General features: G+C 42.2%; 2 protein-coding genes across 2 annotated transcripts in view; one reads left to right on the top strand and one right to left on the bottom strand.

The window, feature by feature from the left end:
• The window catches only part of bmpr2b (bone morphogenetic protein receptor, type II b (serine/threonine kinase)), a 300,682-nt gene that overhangs the window by 171,140 nt on the left and 109,550 nt on the right, over positions 1 to 19,992 (top strand). The gene's annotated exons all lie outside the window — the stretch shown is intronic.
• Positions 11,354 to 17,177, bottom strand: LOC132817274 (uncharacterized). Its single transcript, XM_060827668.1, has 2 exons — positions 15,960 to 17,177; positions 11,354 to 13,347 (listed from the first exon to the last, which is right to left on the bottom strand). Exons 1-2 carry the CDS (start codon positions 17,037 to 17,039, stop codon positions 12,904 to 12,906), a joined length of 1,524 nt encoding a protein of 507 aa, XP_060683651.1. The 5' UTR covers positions 17,040 to 17,177; the 3' UTR covers positions 11,354 to 12,903.

Below are 19,992 nucleotides of genomic sequence, written 5' to 3'. Positions count from 1 at the left end.
TGAGAAGTGGCAGATAGAGTTTAATTCAGATAAATGTGAGGTGCTGCATTTTGGGAAAGCACATCTTAGCAGGACTTGTGCACTGAATGTTAAGGTCCTAGGGAGTGTTGCAGGTTCTTGGAGACCTTGGAGTGCAGGTTCATAGTTCCTTGAAAGTGGAGTCGCAGGTGGATAGGATAGTGAAGAAGGCATTTGGTGTGCTTTCTTTTATTGGTCAGAGTATTGAGTACAGGAGTTGGGAGGTCATGTTGTGGCTGTACAGGACATTGGTTAGGCCACTATTGGAATATTGCATGCAATTCTGATCTACTTCCTATCGGAAAGATGTTGTGAAATTTGAAAGGGTTTAGAAAAGATTTACAAGGATGTTGCCAGGATTGGAGGATCTGAGCTATAGGTTGAGGCTGAACAAGCTGGGGTAGTATTCCCTGGAGCGTCGGAGGCTGAGTGATGATCTTATAGAGGTTTACAAAATTATGAGGGGCATGGATAGGGTGAATAGGCAAAGTCTTTTCCCTGAGGTGGAGGATTCCAAAACTAGAGGGCATACAATTAGGGTGGGAGGGGAAAGATATAAAAGAGGCTACGGGGCAACTTTTTCACATAGAGGTGCTATGTGTATGGAATGAGCTGCCAGAGAAAGTGGTGGAGGCTGGTACATTTGCAACATTTAAGAGGCATTTGGATGGGCATATGAATAGGAAGGGTTTGGAGAGGTATGGGCCGGGTGCTGGTAGTTGGGACTAGATTGGGTTGGGATATCTGGTCGGCATGGATGGGTTGGACCGAAGAGTCTGTTTCCATGCTGTATATCTCGATGATTCTAGAACTGGTTTGAAACAAATACCACTCCAATTTGAGTGAAGTGGATAACTTTGCTCTGCGTGGAGGTTTTGCCTCATGGTTCTTTATCTTCTGTGATGATCACTTCAGGGCATGTAATTCTCAAATGTAGCCTTGAAGGCTTTTCCTGAGAACACCTTTTGTTCTGCTAAGTTACCTCAAAAACGTGTACTCCTACTTCCTCTAACAATCGGCCAATGAATTGACTAAATTCTGATCACATTATTCACTCCCAGTGGACATGCAATGATCCTTGATCCTCCAATAATCCTCTGATCCTTGGTGCTTCCCAAGAGCTTCACCGCACACTTACCTAGATTGAATTCCATTTGCCACTGCGTAGCCTATCTAACCAGCCCGCCTATATCATTCTGTAATCTAAGACTATATTCCTCAACATTTTCTGCCACACTAATTTTTGTATCATCCCTGAAATTGCTGATCAACCCTCCTATATTCAAGTCTGAATCATTCATGTACAGGTATACCACAAATATCAAGGATCCCAACGTTGATCCCTGTGGAACCCGACTGGAGATGGGCTTTCACTCACAAAAACACCACTTGACGTCACGCTTCGTGTTCTGCATTCAGCCTATTCTAGATCCAATTAGTCACATTCCCTTGTTCCTCATGGGCTCTTACCTTTGCTTATCAGTCTCCAATGCTGGACCTTGCCAGAGCCTTGCTGAAGTCCAACTAAATTATGTTAACTGCATTGTCCTTATCTTCGTACCTGGTCATCTTTTGAAAAATGCAATCAAGCTGGTCAGACATGACCTACCCTTTACAAAACTATGCTGACTATCCTTGATTAATACTTGCCTCTTTAAATGCAGATTAATTCTGTCCCTCAGAATTGCTTCTAATAGTTTCCCGACGAGAGTCATAGAGATGTACAGCATGGAAACAGACCCTTCAGTCCAACTTGCCCATGCCAACCAGATACCCCAACTTCATCAAGTCCTATTTGCCAGCACTTGGCCGATATCCCTTTAAACCCTTCCTATTCAAATACCCATCCAGATGCTTTTTAAATGTTGCAATTGTACCAGCCTACACCACTTCCTCTGGCAGCTCATTCTATATGCGCACCACCCTCTGTGTGAAAACGTTGCCTCTTAGGTCCCTTTTGTATCCTTCCCCTATCACCCTAAACCTATGCCCTCTAGTTCTGGACTCCCCCACCCCAGGGAAAAGGCCTTATCTTATTTATCCTGTTCATGCCCCTCATGATTTTATAAACCTCTATGAGGTCACCCCTCAGCCTCTGACGCTCCAGGGAAAACAGCCCCAGTGTATTCAGCCACTCCTTATAGCTCAAATCCTCCAACCCTGGCAACATGCTTGTAAATCTTTTCTGAACCCTTTCAAGTTTCACAACATCGTTCTGATAGGAAGGAGACCAGAATTGCACACAATATTCCATAAGTGGCCTAACCAATGTCCTGTACAGTCACAACGTAACCTTCCAACCTCTATCCTCAATACTCTGACCAATAAAGGAAAGCATACCAAATGCTGCCTTCACTATCCTATCTGCCTGTGACTCTACTTTCAAGGAGCTATGAACCTGCACTCCAAGGTCTCTGTTCAGCAACACTCCCCAGGACCTTACCATTAAGTAAGGTCCTGCTACAATTTGCTTTCCCAAAATGCAGCTTTTTACATTTATCTGAATTAAACTCCATCTGCCATTCCTCTGCCCATTGGCCCATCTGATCAAGATCCCGTTGTATCTGAATTAACCTTCTTTGCTGTCCGCTACCCCTCCAATTTTGGTGTCATTTGCAAACTTAGTTAACTACACCTCCTATGTTCATATTCAAATAATTTATATAAATCACGAAAAATTGTGGACCCAGCACCAATCCTTGTGGCACTCCACTGGTCACAAGCCTGCAGTCTGAAAAACAACCCTCCACTACTACCCTCTGTCTTCTACCTTTGAGCCAGTTGTGTGGTAGAAATGGCTAATTCTCCCTGTATTCGATGAGATCTAACCTTGCTAACTAGTCTCCCATTACTGATGTTAGACTGAATAGCCTGGAGTTTTCTAGTTTATTCTTTATTCCCTTGTTGAATTAATGCTATGATGTTAACTGTCATAAAGTCATAAAGATGTACAGCATGAAAACAGACCCTTCGGTCCAACCTGTCGATGCCGACCAGATATCCCAGCCCAATCTAGTCCCACCTGCAAGCACCCGGCCCATATCCCTCCAAACCCTTTCTATTCATATACCCATCCAAATGCCTCTTATATGTTGCAATTGTACCAGCCTCCACCACATCCTCTGGCAGCTCATTCCGTACATGTACCACTCTCTGTGTGAAAAGGTTGCCCCTTAGGTCTCTTTTATATCTTTCCCCTCTCACCCTAAACCTATGCCCTCTAGTTCAGGATTCCACGACCCCAGGGAGAAGACTTTGCCTTTTTATCCTATCCATGCCCCTCATAATTTTGTAAACCTCTTATGCTCGCATCCAAATCATTTATGTAAATGACAAAATGTAGAAGGCCCAGCACCGATCCTTGTGGCACTCCACTGGTCACAGGCCTCCAGTCTGAAAAACAACGCTCCACCACCACCCTCTATCTTCTACCTTTGAGCCAGTTCTGTATTCAAATGGCTAGTTCTCTCTGTATTCCATGTGATCTAACCTTGCTAATCAGTCTCTCATGGGGAACCTTGTCGAACGCCTTACTGAAGTCCATATAGATCACATCTACTGCTCTGCCCTAATCAATCTTCTTTGTTACTTCTCAAAAAATCTCAATCAAGTTTGTGAGACATGATTTTCCATGCAGAAAGCCATGTTGACTATCCCGAATCAGTCCTTGTCTTTCCAAATACATGTACATCCTGTCCCTCAGGATTCCCTCCAACAACTTGCCCACCATCGAGGTCAGGCTCACCGGTGTATAGTTCCCTGGCTTGTCTTTACCACCCTTCTTAAACAGTGGCACCACATTTGCCAACCTCCAGTCTTCTGGCACCTCACCTGTGACTATCGATGATACAAATATCTCAGCAAGAGGCCCAGAAATCACTTCTTTAGCTTCCCAAGGAGTTTTCAGGAGTTCCCTTGGGTTGCTGGCCCCAAGGTGCTCCCCCACTGGCACCTCAGTCACCTGCCCTGCCTTATTTCCCAAGAATAGGTCAAGTTTTGCATCTTCTCTAGTAGGTACATCCACATACTGAATCAGAAAATTGTCTTGTACACACGTAAGAAATTCCTCTCCATCTAAACCTTTAACACTATGGCAGTCCCAGTTGATGTTTGGAAAGTTAAAATCCCCTACCATAACTACCCTATTATTCTTACAGATAGCTGAGATCTCCTTGCAAGTTTGTTTCTCAATTTCCGTCTGACTATTGGGGTGTCTACAATACAATCCCAATAAGGTGATCATCCCTTTCTTATTTCTCAGTTCCACCCAAATAACTACCCTGGATGTATTTCCGGGAATATCCTCCCTCAGCACAAGTGTAATGCTATCCCTTATCAAAAATGCCACTCCCCCTCCTCTCTTGCCTCCCTTTCTATCCTTCCTGTATCATTTGTATCCTGGAACATTCAGCTGCCAGTCCTGCCCATCCCTGAGCCAAGTTTCCGTAATTGCTATGATATCCCAGTCCCATATTCCTAATCATGCCCTGAGTTCATCTGCCTTCCCTGTTAGGCCCCTTGTATTGAAATAAATGCAGTTTAATTTTATTAGTCCTACCATGTCCCTGTCTGCCCGGACTGTTGGACTCACTTCTGTTCTCAGCTGTACTCATCTCAGATCGATCTCTTTCCTCACTATCTCCCGGGATCCCCCCCTCACTTTACTAGTTTAAATCCTCCCAAACAGTTCTAGCAAATTTCCCTGCCAGTATATTAATCCCCTTCCAATTTAGGTGCAATCGTCCTTCTTGTACAGGTCACTTCTATCCCAAAAGACATTCCAATGGTCCAAAAATGTGTATCCTTCTGCCATACACTAGCTCCTCAGCCATGAATTCATCTGCTCTATCCTCCTATTCCTGCCCTCACTAGCTCTTAGCACTGGAAGTAATCCAGATGTTACTACCCTTGAGGACCTCCTTTTTAAATTTCTGCCTAACTCTCTTAATCTCCCTTCACAGACTCAACCTTTTCCCTTCCAATGTGGACAATGACCTCCTCTCCCCCGTGAGAACATTCTGCACCCTCTCTGAGACATCCTTGATCCTGGCACCAGGGAAACAACACACCATTCTGCTTTTTCTCTGCTGGACACAGAAACGGCTGTCTGTACCTCAGACTACAGAATCCTCTAACACAATTGATCTCTTGGAAGCCAACGTACCCCTCATTGCATTAGAGCCAGTCTCAATACCAGAAACCTGGCTGTTCGTGCTACGTTCCCCTGAGAATCCATCACCCCCTACATTTTCCAGTACAGCATACCTGTTTGAAATGGGTATATCCACAAAAGACTACTGCACTAGCTGCCTACCTCTCTTACCCTTCCTGGAGTTAACCCATCTATATGACTGTATCTGAGACTTTCCCCCCTTTCTATAACTGCCATCCTTCACATACTGTTGCAAATTCCTCCTCGCTTCTATCTGTCTCTCCAACCGATCCACTCGATCTGATAAGATTCACATCCAACAGCATTTATGGCAGATATAATCCGCAGTAACCCTTAAACTCTTTTTAAACTCCCACATCTGACAAGAAGTATATATCACTGCAAAGGCCATTTTTGCTCCTTCACAATCTACAGACCCAGAAAATAACACCATCTTATTCCTCTGCAAACACTGCCCCAGGTTAAATTAATAGCTATGGCTTATATTTTAAGTTTAATCAAGAGAGTTATCTCCAAAAACATATCATCAAGAAAGAATCCACTGTACCCACTACTGCAGCCTTTCTCTAGGACAGACTTAAAACAACAACTAAGTTATCTGATTCTGTGCTGTAAACTCCGCCCAACAGTTCCTCCAAGATTAGTTGTGAATTTCACTGTTTATTAATTTTCCCAGATGCACTCTGATGTCCAGCGATACACGAATTCAAACAGCAAAGGCAGTAACTATGCAGATTGTTTGTTTCTCTCTCTCTCTGTCTCTCTCCTGCACTGTCCTCACCATGTGCTTCCTTTGTCTTAGATTAGACTTACAGTGTGGAAACAGGCCCTTCGGCCCAACAAGTCCACACCGACCCGCCGAAGCGAAACCCACCCATACCCCTACATTTACCCCTTACCTAACACTACGGGCAATTTAGCATGGCCAATTCACCTGACCTGCACATTTTTGGAGTGTGGGAGGAAACCGGAGCACCCGGAGGAAACCCACGCAGACACGGGAAGAACGTGCAAACTCCACACAGTCAGTCGCCTGAGTCGGGAATTGAACCCGGGTCTCAGGCGCTGTGAGGCAGCAGTGCTAACCACTGTGCCACCGTGCCGCCCAGTCTTCTTTTCTCCCTTTTCAAACTGCTGTTGTTTTGACTTTCCAAAGTTCCAAAACACCTAAAATACCTCAAAACAAAAAGCAGCTCTTACAGTCAGAAATTTTTCCTGTCCTCCATCTTGGATTACCCAGAATCCCCTTCAGTTCTGTAGCTTCTCTGCTATGGCTAGAAGGGAATTGAAAATTATTGCCAGTGCTCCTGATGTTTCCTCAATAAATTAAATATATTTCATCCAGCCCTGGAGATTTCCCTACTTGTAACACCACGAGACCACTCATAACGTCCTCCCCGTCTATGCCAATTTCTTGAATTATATGACAGCCCTTCTCCCTGCTTCTATACTCACATCATTCCTCTCACTAGTGAACACTGACACCAAGTATTCATTTGGAACCCTGCCTATGTCCTCCGACTCTATGCGCAGTGGACACAATGGTCCTTAATGGGCCCTGTTTTCTTAGTTATCCTTTTAGCCTGGTTATGAAGCAGACCAAATCACCTCAAAATATGTCAAGGAGAAAGCTGTGTTCCAAATAAGATTCAGTTGAATCTTTAAGCAAAGCAGACTTTTTTCTTACAGCACAATTAATTAACATACAAAAGAAAATTTCATATCTTTAACTCCATTGAAATACTTAATAAAGTAATATATTATTTAACTACTAATTATCAATTGTTCCAATATGGCAATATCCCATAAATACACTCTTGGCAAAGGCAAATTCAATAAACCAAATTTTTCTCATCTCCCTTCCAGTCCAGGAGAAAGAAATACTAAAAGAAACCATCTGGTGGTAGAGAGAAAGATTTCTGCTACAACAGACAGAGAGAACACTGCATCTATCAACAGACACTCAGTCATCTCTGTGGCAATGCCTTTTTGCAAGAGAAATAGCGCAGAACAAATCTGTTTTAAAGGCACAGTACCATCATAGCTGTAATACTTTTATAAGATAACTTGGGGATTTTACCTGCCATTATCTTTTTATGCCCGCGTTTTGCTCTTAATTGCCTTTAAAATTAAGTTCAGGCACACTCCCTATCTTGTTGTGCATTCTACATAGTGGCTTTAAAACGTCCTTCTGCATGTACTTAAAGAATTCTGGTCCCTCTAAACTTTTCACACTGACTGCCCCAATTAATGTTGGGGAAATTGAAATACCCTACTATCACTACCCTAATAACTTTTACACTTGCCTGAAATTTTCCTACATATCTGTTCCTCTGTTTTTCTTGTACTGTTAGGAGGCTCCCAGCAGCTCCTTTTGTTTTTTTTAACTTTCTACCCATATGGCTTCATTTGTGGAGCCTTCTAACATGTTATCCCTCCTTGCTACTGCAATAGATTCCCTGATCAATATTGTGACACTCCTTCCTATTTTAACTTCTTCCTTGTCTTGCCTGAAGATTCTATATCCTGGGATATCAAGCTGCCAGGCCCACCCCTCTCCCAAACATGTTTCATTGATAGCATTGCCATCATACCCTTGTGTTTTAATTTGTCTTCGACTCATTTGCCTTGTTCATCAGACTCCTAATGTTAAAATACAAAACATCCAATCTTGCCAAATTCTCTTGTACCTTAACTGGCTGATAATTTCGGTACCTTCCTGACTCACTTGCTGTCATTTCTAATCTGCCGAACCTTCTTTCAGGATCCCAGGCTCTGCAAAATTTGTCTAAACCTCCCCAATGGAACGAGCAAAACAACCTGCAAGGATGCTGCCCCCACTGTTGTTCAAATGCAATCCATTTGCTTTTTATGTGTATCAAAACCCCTCAAAATAATCCCAGTGTTTTAGAAATCTAAAACCCTCCCTCCTGCACCATCTTTCTAGTCAAGCATTCATTTTATACTGATTAGCATATGGCACTGGAAGAATGCAGAGATTACCACCTTTTGGGTCTTTTTTTCTAATCTATTTCCTAGCTTCCTAAGTTTTTGCTTCATTCCCTTTTTCTACCAGAGTTGTTGGTACCAGTATATACCACAATCTTTGTCTGTTTGCCCTATCCTTTCAGAATGCTTTGCAGCCATTCAATAATATCGCCGATCGTGATATCGCCGATCATGGAATCAAAGAGGCAACGTACATCATGAAGTCTCTTTTGTAGCTCCGGAAACACCAATGTGTTCCCCTTACAAATTAAACCCCTGATATTTTTTCCTCCTTTCTTGTGCAGTGGGCCCACCCATGGTGCCATGAGGTTGTCTCCCATTGCTTCCTCCTGCACAGTCATCTCCTAACAGTATTCAAAATAGTAATTTTTAGAAAAAGGTGGTGGCCATAAGGAACTCCTACACTACTTGGTTTCCTCTACTCTGCCTGGTTGTCATCTGTGCTCTGTCTGCTTGTTCATCTACGATTGATCATCTCACTGAATATGTTATCCATGATATGCAAAGCATCGTAGATACTCATGTGAATTTACCCACAGCTCCAGCTCCAAAATGCGGTTTGCCAGTAGCTGCAGCTGGATACACTTCCTGCGCACTTGGTCACTAGGAGCAACTGACTTCCATAATTTGCCACGTAGCACAGGATCTGCATTTCACGGATGTGAGTTCTGCTGCCCTGACTTCTTTAAGCCTGATCATACTCTTCTTGAAAAAAACTTAACTGCTAAAAAAAATCCTAAACATTCCCTGTGCTAACTGTACTTCCCTTACCCTACTTGGCTTACTTATATTCCTTAATATATTGGCCTGACTTTCTTTTATTCCCATAGTTTCTCAGTTAACCCTTTGTTCCAAAAAAACAGATATTTTAAAATCACAAACCAATCAAACTATCACTTATTTATGATGTCATGGTTTAATATTTTACCCCAATCAGCAGTTCCCTGAAGCTGTAGCTGTTAAAGTATGCTTACCCTCTCACTGCTTTTCACCTAATCCTGAGGCTTAATATATACTTTTGCATGTCCCTCTACCCTGATCCTGTTGCTCATGCCCACCAACTAGAACTCATTCCTCAAACACCAGCCTACCCTGTTTTTGGTTCAAGGTTGGGGCCCAATTAGAATTCATGGTGGGTGGCCCAGAAGACCTGCTTCGGGGACCTGACACTGTTCAGCATTAAAGAATCAAAAGAATAGTTGAAAGATCCTTTGAAAGCTCATGACAACTCATGCCTCCAACCACCACACATTGCTCTTTCACCAACCATGCCAACTCACTTGATATCCGTCATGGATATATCTCCATATCCATTCAGAGATGAGATAAGATAACTTTCTGTACATTGCAGACTTCCCTATATTGAGAAAAACAGTTGCATTTATTTAAAAAATCCACATTTATATTTCTTCAATAAGATAAAACCTTCTGACTATAAACATTTCAATCAAATACAGCAAGAATCAGCATCATCTTCTAGCTGACAATTAAACTTTGATTAGAAGGCATGTTGCTGGGATAATGAATGGTTGTGAAATCAACCACATAGCATTAATCAACTAATAAAAGCCATCAGGTTTATGTTAACAGATCAGAATGAAACTGCAGGCAATTTTCTCAAAGATTTACATTCTTGACAGGTCTTTTGGTCACATTTGTCAGCTCCCTTTAACACTTGTGGCAGGTTTCTTTCAAATGCCCCTTTGATAGGTGCTTCTAACAGTTGATATTTAGAGCTGTGTTCCAACGAATTTGACAGTAATGAGTTTGTTCTTTTTAACATTGTACCTATTGTTATCAATTTCAAAAGGCACCTGAACTCTCCCAACAGAAACCATCCCTCCACCAAAGGGCTTCTGACACGGACAGCAGGTGACGCAGGGCCAGATCCAAAAGGTGTACCTTATTTCTCTCTATAGGTGTGCTGGATATCTAAGTGAATTCCACATTGTCCAGACCTTCTCTAAAGAAGCCGAATCTGGTTTTCATGTTAAGTAGATGTCAAAGTCAGAATTGAATGGAGTTAGCTGATGTTTCATATGACCAGTAAAAGCTGTAAATCCCAAATGCATAAAATGCCAGCCTCCTCCTCATCTCTTTCCCAACCTCCCCACCCCGCCAACCCCCAAATTACCTTCTCACCCCTGTAAAAATAGGAAATGCAGTGTTTGAGGGTGGAAATTAGGATTTCCAAACACTTGCGCCATTTTTGACACATCAGTGAGTCATTCCAAAATGGTGAAAATCTGGGCCTATGTCTGCAATTATAACTGAAATATAACTAATCATATAATTAATCTCCAGATTTGATCTACAAGATATTGATGTGAGCAAAACTCTCATTGTCTATTATCACTTGTTTATCCAAAGCATGCTGCACCTGCTTTATGTATTTTTCAAAACACAATTCATTTTATGTGAAGCAGTTTGGAAATGCTGAGAGACATTAAAATGCTACAAAAATATTACTTTTCAGTAGTTAGATAAAGGATCAAATTTACAGAGTTTGAACAGTATCTGAAATATAAGGCAACGAAACTACAGGAAATCATTGTTTAATTACAGAATAATTCCTTTCTGGTTCAATTTATTGGTTGTTTGAAACAGCCTGACCTGTCTTCATTATACATCAATATTGTTCTACTATCTATTTACAATGGCAAACTTGCACAACAGTAATCCTGCCATATGTTATCAACTCTTATGGGCTACAATTTTATGAAAACTTATAGTAAAACAGATACAACACAGTTGGATGCACAATAAGTATCTCAACACTGTCCCTACGAAACCCTCAAGGGTAAAGGACAGCATGGAGTAGATGTAGTGTAAGTTTCTCACACTGTCTAGTCAAACGCAACCAAATCAAAAGTTTTTTTTGCTTCAACAATTAACCTTAGCCAAAATTCCTGAGATTACACCAGTGTGGGACTGTTTGCTTTCCCAACTCCAACAGTTGTTTGGCCTTGTTATGTTGCCAATTTAGTGCTAAGTTTGGCACTTTTTTTTGTGTATGCCCAATAACCTAGATTGATGTATATTATCCAGATCAATTTATTTGTGATTTTTTTTTATTATTACCGACAGAAAAAGTAGCTGAGATTCAACACTGAAATATTGTTTAGCTCCATTACATCATCTAGTTAAATTCTGGTGATATGAAGTAGTTCAGGCCAAGCTATCAATTTCTGTGATGCTGGTAACAAATCAGAATTAGACACTGATGTAAGCACTTGAGCAAGGCAATCCATACTAAAAAATGATTATGGGCAGCATGGTGACTCAGTGTGAGTACTGCTGCCTCACAGCACCAGGGACCCAGTTTTGATTCCACCCCCCGCGTGTTGTTGTGTGGAGTTTGCACAATCTCTCATGTCTGTGTGGGTTTCTGCTTGCAGTTCAAAGATGTGCAATCTAAGTGGATTAGCCATGCTAAATTGCCTGTGATGTACAGGCTAGGTGAATTAGCCATAGGAATTGCAGGGATACAGGGAAGAGGTAGGGGGGTGCTTCTGGGTAGGATGCTCTTTGGAAGGTCGATGCGAATTTATTGGGCCAAATGTAGGGATTACATTTGGTTAATGAGTCAGTGCGCGCGGTAGGTATGCCGATCGGCAGTGGAGTTTTAAAGCACCTCACAGTTCCCTGGTATACAGTAACGCAAAACTAGTCTATTATTGAGCTGTAAAATTCTCAAACTCTGTATTTTTGATTCCAATTCTGTACTGAACTAACTGACCTCAACTATGATAACAATCAAGACATTTCGGCTTTCCCACCTTTAGCCTAGAAATAGCTTGGGTTCCTGCTCTTATCACTATCCAAACGTATCAGCTAGAAATTGTACTTGAATGTTTGTGAGGACAGTATTGTTTTCCCAAATTGAACAATTTGACACTTACAGTTGAGTCTCGGGAAGATTAGTCACTTGACTACTGGACTCCTGCCTTGCAAAGATGAGTTCATTTTTGAAGGAAAGAAAGATGTAAAACAATAGGAAAGATACAGAAGCTTAGGAGAGGGTGCAAAGAATTTTACGAGGATGCTGTCTGGATTGGAGGGCTTGTCTTACAAAGAAAGGTTGACTAAGCTCAGACTTTTCTCGCTGGAAAGAGGAAGAGAAGTGACCTGATCGATGTATACAAGGTAATGAGAGGCATGGATAGATTCAATGGCCAGAGACTTTTCCCCAGGACAGGACTGACTGGCACGAGGGGTCATAGTTTTAAGATATTAGGAGGAAGGTATGGAGGAGACTTCAGAGGTAGGTTCTTTACGCAGAGGTGTGAATGCATGGACAGCATTGCCAGTGGTGGTGGTGGAAACAGAGTCTTTAGGGAAATTCAAGTGACTGCTGGACATGCACATGAATAGCAGTGAATTGAGGGGTGCATAGGTTGGTTATTTTATTTTAGATTAGGAATAATCCTCGGTGGGCTGAAGGGCCTGTTCTGTGCTGTAATTTTCCATGTTCTATGTTCTAGTACCTTTTGCTAATATTAAAAGCAAGTATTGCAGAAAATGGAAACCTGAAATAAAAGGTTATTAAAAATTAGTGGAAAGTTTCAGCAGGTCTGGTAGTACCTGTAAAGAGAGAACGTTTCAGATCAATTACCCTTTGTTACAACCATCTGATACTAACTTGAATGTGTGTAATCTAAATTGTGCAATACTGAACTTGGAATTTACGCTGCTTGGCACACTTACAAATTTAATTCTAGTACAATGTCTCCTTTCACTATTTTTAACTTTGTAATGGTCTGGTGTGAAGTCAAGGGCATCAGTGGTGAGGTCCTAGATGGCATTTCAATCTTCAGTACACCACCCTGTTCTGTGATCATCACCTCAGGTCTGCTGAATATAGTTGTAGCTTCTTGTGGGTGATCAGTCCCGTCTTCAGATATGATGATGATATTGCTTGGGCCTTCATCTGGTGAAGAACTATGGTCATCAGATGAAGATGATGATGAAGGTGAACAAGCTGACATCTTCAATGGATTAGGAGGCTGCAGGCAGTCTGACATGGCCTTCATCTGAGCAAGAGAGGCTCTCCTGTAGCCTTTTGCCAAACTGCCTGTTGGCCCTGTGCGTTCTTTAATTGACTGCTCATCAAAGCCACGGTTGTATAGGGTTGTTGCACTGCTGACCTGTGCATGCACAAAAATAAAGAACAGTTAAACCAGATTGGAATTCCAAAGAGTGGGAAATGTCGGAGTGATAATAGGACAGCAAGCAGGGATTGAGGAGTCTGGAATTATCTGAACCTAGGAGAAAAATCAGCTGGTATCCCATATATAGATCAGAATCTCTTCCTTCAAGCAGAAGATACAGATGCTGTTGTTTCTGATACTGAGAGATAGTGAGGACTGCAGATGCTGGAGAAGTCAGAGTTGACAAAGTATGGTGCTAGAGAAAGCACAGCAGATCAGGCAATCAGGACATCTGGTACTGAGCCAAACAGACCAGAAGATCAAGTTCCATTCCCATTCTGTATTGAGTTATCTAATTTTATGGTGAATTGCATTGATTAGAGGATAGAAACAGGCCCAACAGCCCAAACAGTCCGTGAACATCCCCTTATTAGTTTTCCTTAAATTGAATTTATACCATTTTCCTCAACTTCTCCCAGTGGCAACAAATCAGTCTCTAGTCTTGCTCTTTCCCTAAAGTCTCAGCAGTTCATAGAAACCCTACAGTGTGGAAACTGGCCATTTGGCCAACAAGTCCACACAGACCCTCTGAAGAGTTTCCACTCAGACCCATTTCCCTAACTAATACACCTAACCTGCACATTCCTGAACACTATGGGCAATTTAGCATGGCCAGTTCAAGTAACCTGCACACCTTTGGACTGTGGGAGGAAACCAGCGCACCTGGAGGTAACCCACGCAGACACTGGGAGAATGTGCAAACTCCACACAGACAATCACCCAAGGCTGGAATCAAACCTGGGTCCCTGGTACTGAGAGGCAGCAGTGCTAACTGTTGAGCCATTGTTGCTTTTTGGTAACTTTAACAAGACCTTTCACAACTTTAAAGATCTCCATCAGGTCACCCCTTGGATGTCTCTCTCAGGGCACATTCAACCTTGGAAAATTGTAATTTTTCTTCATTTTAGTTAAGTTTGTAATTCAAGAATTTGGAACTCTATGAACTGAATCCCAACCCTTGTTGAAGCTTTCAGATTTACTGTTTTGTCACATTTTACAATCTACTATACATTAAGTATTAAAGAGCATTTGCTACTGTTGGTCCACTTCATTGACACAGCAAAGCTAGTCAAGCTGCTAGGTTCATACATGTGCAGAATTATTTCCTATTGTCTTATTGAGTGATGTCCCGCTGGTCTCTGGAACCAGTTTTGATTTTCAGTTTGAGTTACTTTATCTCATTATGGGTTGCATTAGCTGATACTAAAATTTACCTTTTGCCTCAAGTTATTAAATGACAAATTAGACAGAATTCCTGCTTTTAATTATCCGGTGAAATGACCCTTAGAAGGAATTATATATACATGGACATCAGATGGAAGTAAGATTGGTTTTGCCCTGATGCCTTACACGACAGAATAGCATTTTGATACTTTTGTATTAATGGATGTTAACTACCAGTTGCCTACATTTTGATAAACATTTTGCTCCCATGAAAATATTTCTATCCTGTGCTTCTAAAATGTTCCAACAAAGTTTAATGCAAGCTGGAATAACAAAACATTTTTGTTTAGGCATTTTACAGCCTCTAGGGTTCAGAATTGAGTTTTACAATTTCAGACCTCCATTTTTATTACCCCTGTCTTAGCATTTCTGTTTCTGCCTTGTTGACTTTATTGTCAGGAAAACACATTTTTCTTCTTTTCCCTTCCTCTCCCTCCTACGTCAACATGATAAAAAAAAATTCCAGCCCCTTTCAATTCTGAAGAAGAATCATCTGGAATGTGAACCGCTAACCCTGTTTCCCTCTAGATAGGCTTGCTGGGTTTCTCCAGCACTTTGATGCTGGATGTGGGCCATTGAATAAACTGAGTTTGAATGAACTTTTGGACTTGGGAGCATATCTCTATATAGTTACAATGCCTATACTGTGATATTATGGAAATGGAACATTGTTACGTGATGTCATGCTGGTTGAGTATCTTTGTGCAGTGTTTGCCTTTTGAGTGTGAAGCACCTCTGCTTTTGCTTTATCTTAGAGCATCACTACAAGATAGAAGGACAATGGTGCACCAGGATACAATACTGTGGCATTGCAGAATTGCATACAGCAGTGTGAAATTAGTGGAATATAGCTTTCAGGCACCAGTTCTGAGATGCTGTGTGTGATTCTTCACTACCATGGAGAAGTCTGGAAGCCTGTACCATCAGTTGTCTTTGTGTAGTCTAAAGACACCTCTGGACATGGGTCCAAAGGTAGGTGGGGGTCATACCTTTACTTTCAAAAAAAACTTCTTCTAGTGATGTGGTTAAAAATGCTGTAGATATAGGAAAGCTGAACTCTGGAGAATTGGATAGCCATTCTGCAATACAGCAATATGATTTTCATGTTAACCAGAAGTATATAGTCACTTAAGAGATTGGATCTACTTTTTACAGATAAATTAGCTACCTGTGGTGCCTCAATACACCATTTGCCATTGTTCTTTCCCCTAAATCCCCAATCACAGAAACGTTCCTTTCAGGACCAATTTTTAATTTGTCGCTCGCACAATTGCAATTACTTCAATACTAGTCAGCTGCAAATACTGCCAATCATTGTTGCTTACCCTTCCAGAATGTCCAGTATGGTGCCCTGAAATTCCTGCAGCTTCACATATTTCTTTGGAAAATCGTTCCAATGTATGAACTCCAATTGCCTGCTCAGAGAACTGCATGGTACCAGGCACAGGGCGGCGGTAAAATGGACCTTGTGGGGGAATCATATTGAGGTAGCGTCGCAGCAGTGAAACTATGCACCTTGGATTCAAGGAATCTGCGTACTGTCTTGTCTGGACAATTTTCAACTTGTCAAGGCTGTCCTGAGGATTGCTTGGCCTGCCAGTAAACTCCACGTACTCGCTGATCATGTCACATCCAAATTTAAACTGGTCGACTGTTAGTTTATGGTGGTCCTTGGCGGCACATAGGGAAAAGACTTTGCACACATAGAAGTAGACAGCATAACTGTAGCTCTTTGCATCTCGTAGATGGAAGACCACCTGCCATAACTTCTCCTCATCATCCTCAGTGTACGGCTGGGCCTGCTTCCTCACCAGCCCAATTCCCAGCCGCTGGAGTTGCTTCATCCGATCGTCAAGGGTGGCCCGGAATTCGGCAAAGTCCAGCTTTAGCTTATTGAAGAAATCAATGTCACTGCGCCTGCAGTTCTCCCGCAGGTGCCGCAAGATTGAACAGCAAAGGAGACGGAGAGAATTAGGTGGGTACTCCGAGCCGTCTTGTCTCCGAACTTCAAGTACAAATCTGCATAGCCAGAAATTCAGTTCATCGTGGGTGATTTCATAGCAGAGTTCGGGCACATAAAGGAAGAGTTCATTACGCTGGACACCTTGCTCCATGATATAGCTATTTCGAGTTTTAGCCCACTCGTCCCAAACTCTGACACCCCAGGCTGTTGCTTTTTTTGTGTTATATGGAATCCCACTGTCTTGTTGCAAAGCCAGCAATCTCTTCTCCTCCATAGTGTGTTTGCCAGACCAGACTTTGCCCTCTTCCTTTGTCAACAAGCAGTCTCCTTTGTTGTCCAGATCAGGCTCCTTTTCTTGCTTAAAAGAGGTAGAAGTCAGAGACAAAGAAGCTGCTATAGCTCTTGCATCTTCCTCGACAACTTTAGGATCAAACTCATCCATTTATCAGCTGAAAAATTGAAGTTCAAAACAGACAGAAAAACAAAGGGAGAAAAGGGAAAGAAAACTGCTGCACTGAGACTTAAACTCGCCACTCAGGCTGGGGGCCCCCCGCAGGGTGTTATCAACAACAGCTGCGTGTTAACTGATATACCCCTGCAAGGCGAGGTTTAACTGCTATTCAGCTGTATTTGCAGAAATGATTCCCAGAGGCATTTCAGGTCACGTGAGTAGAACCGAACGGACAGGGCTTGGCAAGGGTCCCTCTGTTCTTCAAGGAAATGGAATGAAACGAAATGCCAGCCCTCATCAGGCCCCTCATTAATCATCCCTAATGTGTGTTTATTGCTGGCTGGCAAGGTAGAAGCCTGTCTGCTCTTATAAAAAGCAGATGAAGGCGGAGAGTGAAACAAGACTTGGCATTATGAGTTCAGAGCTTTCCTGCTCACTAAGGCCTAGTTCATGAATGATCCTTGTTTTGCTTCTTTTGCTGTTGTGCTTTGGATGTGTGGAGGAGGCGGGTGGAGGCGAGAACAGAAAAAAGGATGGTGCAGTACTGTTCTCTTACCTCCCAACTTTTTTTGCAGGTCTTCAGAGAGGATTTTATTAAAATACATTTCAAAGCAAAAAAAAATTACTCTTTGAACTGCTCTTATCTGGAGATTTAAACCATAATGAATAGTAGTAGTAATTTTCAGGTCAGTTTTTTTGGTGTAAAGGTCAGTTTAAAAGAGATATTAAAACATGCAAATTACTATCAACTGATCACCACAACATATGTTCAGTCAGATATCAGCGTAAGGAAGCAAATTTCCCTCCTTTCCTATAATTATTATAAAGGTGAAAAGAAACACCAGTTCCTGCATTCGTTGATAAAACCAGATTAAGTCGAGTGCCCACCTCCCCCATCACCATCCAAACAAAAGGATTGGACTCTACCATGTGGCAGGAAAAGGGAAGAGAGCAGTAACCATTTGCACAGCAGCTTTCATTCAAATGCTCTGACAGAAATTCTACTACAGCCCACCATGAGGAAACTCTATGCTAAACCTGTCCCTCCCTACCCCTCCATAGCAGTAGAATCATAAAGTCCCTACAGTGTGGAAGCAGGCCATTCAGCCCATTGAGTCCATACTGACCCTCTGAAGAGTATTCTAACCCTTACCCTATTCCTGTAACACTGCATTTTCCATGGTTAACCCACCTAGACTGCACATACCTGGATACTATGGGCAACTTAGCATGTCCATTCACCTAACCTGCACATCTTTGGATCACAAATCCACATCACACAGAAGGGATAGAAGTCTGGCATCGGGGAACGAATGGCAGAAACATGAAAAAATTCATCTGGGACGGAGGTTCTTTAAGTATATTAAAGGAAAAAGAATAACTAGAGAGAGAATAGGACCCCTCAGGGACCAATGTGGACATGTATGAGTGGAACCGCAGGATATGGGCAAGGTCCTCAATGAATATTTCTCCTCTGTGATTACTGTGGAGAAAGACATGAAGACTTGGGGAAGTTAGTGGCGGTATCTTCAGGATAGTCCATAACACAGTAGAGGAGGTGTACAATGTATTCGAATGTATGAAAGTGATAAATCCCCATGTCCTGACCAGATATATCCAAGGACCCCGCAAGAGGTTAGAGAAGAAATTGCGGGGAACCTGGCAGATACTTTTTGCATCATCATTAGCTAAGGGTGAGGTTCTGGAAGACTGGAAAGTAGCAAATGTTATTCAAGAAGGGTGGCAAAGAAAAATCTGGGAACTACAGACCAGTGAGCTTAACGTCTGTAAGTTACTTGAGAAGATTCTGAGGGATAAGATGCATTTGGAAAGAAAGGGGTTCATTAGGAATTGTCAACATGGTTTTGTGCATAGGAGATCATAACTCACAAATTTGTTAGAGTTCTTTGATGAAGTGGGCAAGGTGGTAGATGTAGTCTGTATGGATTTCAGTAAGACCTTTGATAAGGTTCCACATGGTAGGCTGCTCTGGAAGATTAGATTGAGTGGAATCCAGGGCAAGCTGGCAAATTGGATACACAATTGGCTTGATGGTAGGAAGTAGAGAGTAATATTGGAAGAGTGCTTGTTAGACTGAAGACCTGTGATTAGTGGTGTACCTCAGGGGTCAGTGCTAGGCCCATTGCTGTTTGTTATCTGTATTAATAATTTGGATTATTAATTAGGTAGACAGGGCAGTGAAGAAGGCTTTGGCACACTGACCTTCAGTCAGGGCATTGAGTATAGAGATGGGAAGTTATGTTGCAGTTGTACAGGACGTTGGCGAGGCCGCACATAGAGTATTATGTGCAGTTTTGGTCACCTTGCTATGGGAAGGATGTTCTTAAATTAGAAAGAGTGCAGAAGAAATTTACAAGGACTTTTTTCTTTAGAATGTAGGAGACTGAAGGGGGACCTTTATAGAGGTGTATAAGATCATGAAAGGCATGGACAGGGTGAATGAACTCAGTCTTTTCTCAGGGTTGGGGAATTGAGGACTAGAGGGCATCAGTTTAAGGTTAGAGGGGAAAGAATAAAAGGGAAGCTGAGGGGCAACTTTTTAACCCAGAAAGAGGTATGCATATGGAATAGCTGCTAGTGGAAGTGGTTGAGATGGATACATTAGCAACATTCAAAAGGCATTTGGAGAAATACATGGGTAGGAAAGGTTTAGAAGGATATGGGCAAAGTACGGGGAAATGGGGTTCGCGTGGTTAGACATTTTGGTTGGCATGGACCAGTTTGGGCAGAAGGGCCTGTCTCTGCTGTCGGACTCTATGACTCTCTGACATGGCTGAGGTGGGTCTTATCCCTGGTTTGCTGTTGGAACCTCCACTGAACAGACAAAGTTCAGCCTCCACCACACAGAGCAAGTTCTGTCGTTTGCAACACTTTGCCTTTTCTTCTTACTATTGCTCAAGCTTATGCACTCTCATTTGAATGC

The sequence above is a fragment of the Hemiscyllium ocellatum genome, chromosome 7 (assembly GCF_020745735.1).
Source record: "Hemiscyllium ocellatum isolate sHemOce1 chromosome 7, sHemOce1.pat.X.cur, whole genome shotgun sequence".
Taxonomy (NCBI): Eukaryota; Metazoa; Chordata; class Chondrichthyes; order Orectolobiformes; family Hemiscylliidae; genus Hemiscyllium; species Hemiscyllium ocellatum.
Note: the sequence above shows the minus strand (reverse complement) of the source record. Positions and strands in the feature narration are given on the sequence as shown.